Source organism: Terrapene carolina, unplaced genomic scaffold (assembly GCF_002925995.2).
Source record: "Terrapene carolina triunguis isolate 2854851 unplaced genomic scaffold, T_m_triunguis-2.0 Scaffold34331, whole genome shotgun sequence".
In the NCBI taxonomy this organism is placed as follows: domain Eukaryota; kingdom Metazoa; phylum Chordata; order Testudines; family Emydidae; genus Terrapene; species Terrapene triunguis.
The window spans coordinates 1-2938 of record NW_020698682.1 but is presented as its reverse complement, the minus strand read 5'-3'; the positions used below and the strand labels follow the sequence as shown (position 1 = coordinate 2938).

At 54.0% G+C, this 2938-nt stretch overlaps 1 protein-coding gene across 1 annotated transcript in view; it reads left to right on the top strand.

Moving 5' to 3' along the window:
* The window catches only part of LOC113405215 (caspase recruitment domain-containing protein 8-like), a 4968-nt gene extending 4775 nt beyond the window's left edge, over window positions 1–193 (top strand). Inside the window, exon 4 of the mRNA XM_029914287.1 lies at window positions 15–193. Within this exon, the coding sequence (XP_029770147.1) occupies window positions 15–193 (179 nt within the window). The remainder of the gene's footprint in view (window positions 1–14) is intronic.
* The last annotated feature ends 2745 nt before the right edge of the window (window positions 194–2938 follow it).

Sequence of the window (2938 nt, the reverse complement as noted above, 5' to 3'; positions counted from 1 at the left end):
CTTACGGGACATAGAGGCAATGAACAGTGATGAAGAGGAGGAGGTGCTTAGTATGCAGAACAAACAAAAGGTGATGAACGAGGCCTTACTGCAGCTGGTTGAGCGGAAAGGAGCTCGGGCCCAAGAAGAACTCTACCAGAGTCTCAGAGAGACGGACCCTTACCTTGTACAGGACTTGGAGCAATCCAGCTAGGGCCTGGAGATCCCGCTGACAGCCACCTGTGCTCCTGGCAGCTGCCCCTGCCAGTCTGGGGTGTGAACATATTCTTCCCTTTGTTACTTACGCAGCAACATAAAGCTGGTTTGATACAAGGAGATTTTAATCACAGTGTCCTTTAGGCCACCGCTACCTCTCGCTCTTCCTTGGTCTCTCAGCATTTCTTCTTGGGATCTACCTGCTCTCATCTTGTCCTACTCACAGTCTGGGGGAGCATTTCCTTCTGTCCTCTAGACAAAATAGGGGTCTTAGGCTCCCGGCCGTCAGTACCTTGTAGACCCCTTTGTGCAAGGTTTCTGCATGTTTTCTCCTCAGAGACTGAAGAAGGGGTTGCATCTTTCCAAACATACAGCCGATCTCTCAGTTAAACAAGCTTTATTTGGAATGAAAGAGAGGAACATTTTTAAATAAACATAAATCATTTTTTCTCATCTCCAAATGTTAGCCTCAATTTTAGAAAAGGGTTTTTCCTGTTACGGTGCAGAAAAGGAGGAAGACAAGGAAAGTTCTGACATGATCCAGCAGACAGATTAGCCTTCTGCCCATGTCCTGCCCCAGAGAACCTACGCTAGAGCTGACCTCCTTGGTCTGGCCCAGCACCCACCCTCCTGTGTGGGACCATCCCCATGCCTTTCAGAGCATCACTCTTCAGTAGAACTGTAGTGGGGTGGTCCCCCGCTGCTGCTGGGAAGGGCTTAAAACAGCCCTGGCAGAGGGCTGCAGCTCTAAAAGCTGGGCTGATTGGGGAAGTAGCCACAGCTGGGCCATGCCCCTATCAGGCCACAGCTGGCCTGTATAAAGAGGCTGTGAGCCAGGAGCTCAGGAGTCTCTCTCTGCCTTCAGAGAGAGAAGGGCCTGGCTGCACGGAGCTAGACACAGGGTACCTGAGTGGAGCAGGGCTGGGGAAAGGCTGAGGAGCTGGGGAGCTCCAGCCTGGATAGCCCCAGGCTGCGGCCTAGTAGGAGGCCAAGGGGTACTGGGGGTTGCAGAGGGCAGCCCAGGGCTAGGCCAAGGCAGCAGGTCCAAACCCAACCTTGCCTGTGATGAGTGGCCTATACTGCAGTCTGCCCCAGGGAGCGGGGGCTAGTTGGAGACTGGCAGTGGCCTTATCCTGAGGTAAGGTAGGGATAGTGGGTGGGGGTTCCCCTGGGAGGGAAGACCCTGAGAGAAAGGGGTTACTGCCAGGGGGCAGCACCCCAGGTAAAAGGGCACCGGGGTCCAGGGAGGGACACGGGGGCCGGAGGACAGGCGGATCACTGGCCTGCAGGGGGCGCTCCAGGACGCTGGAAGAGCTAATTCCCAGAAGAGACCAGCAGGAGGCGCCGCAGGGGTGAGTCTGCACCTCTACAAGAACAAATGGCCTTTTACCCAAGGAGAGACTGTTTCCTATTTCACAGTCCTTCATCTCTGGAAAGATCCTGCTGGCTCCTCTCCAAACCCAGCCCATCCAGCTCGGAGGGGTACTGGGCTAGGCCACTGGTGATGGTTGGGGCTATTGTCTGAGTATTTTAATAGCTGCTTTGCTGAATCTTGATGGGTTTGTCCTGTGGCCTTTAAGGCCTGGCTGTCTCCCCCGGAGAGCTTTCACAGAGAACATATCTCCCCCCTTCTGTTTGGTTTACAGTAAGAAAATCATTCCTAGAATTAAGTATAGCAGAGTCTGTTCCTCCTACATCTAACGTATAACCCCTGGATGCTCCGTGGGGATACCCTCGCACCAAGAAGCCCCACCTTGTAGAGGGCAGGGCTTTCTTGTCCTAGGGACTCCCGAGATAACCTGGTATCAATACTACACACCTGCGTTACCTTCTGTCACTGCTCTGGTTGGGCTGCCCCTTCCAGTCACCCCCTGCTCTGCTGTGAGGGAATCCAAGCCTCTGTCCCTGAATCCCAGGGTGTTTTAAGCCTCCAGAGCCTGAACGGAGTCCAGCCACTGCCCAGTCATGGGGTCCGTAGGCACGCTGCTGCCGTGCAGATCTGCAGTCTAACGCGCCCTTCTCAGAACTGGAACCTGCTCTCCAGCTGCCTCGCCCCGGCCTCAGTGTTAACCCTTCAGACTCCCCGGTACTTAAACACACCCTCTTCCCAGAACTCCACCCCAAGGCGGGAAGCTTCTGGTTTACACTGTCTCTCTCTCTCTCAGCGGCACACAAGCAGTTGTGAAGCAAATAACACACAGACACTTGGACAAGCACCTAACACAATTGCTGTTTTATACCCCATGGATAAAGCCCAAAGAGTACAAATCACTTAGACACACCAACCATCCTACCCACAATGCCCCTCCCTAGCTCACCCTTCCCTTAGAAGTCTTGGGGGCCACCTGGGCTCAGGAAGGAAGGCAGGTAGGGTTTCCACCGCCTCATCAGGCTTCTCCATGTTGGGTGGCTGCTCCCTCTCCTCTTGAGCTAGTGACAAACCAGAGACCCCGGGAAGGTCAGCTCCTCCCTCTGTATAACTTTGAGTCCCCTCTGTCAGGTGACATCCTGCCAGCCTCAACACATGACCAAACCCCCTAGTAGGTGGCCGCCATAGGAAAACAACTGCTCTGCTAGCCCAGTTCTTCTGATGGGGGGGAGGGGCACGCTATTGTTTAGGGCAATTACATTTCAATGGCCAAGCATTTTAAGTCAAGGACCCTCTTGTGTTATTCTTTCCCCACCAGCATTTGCAATTACAGCCCAACATGGAGGCAAATGGACCACAGCGAATGCAAAGGGC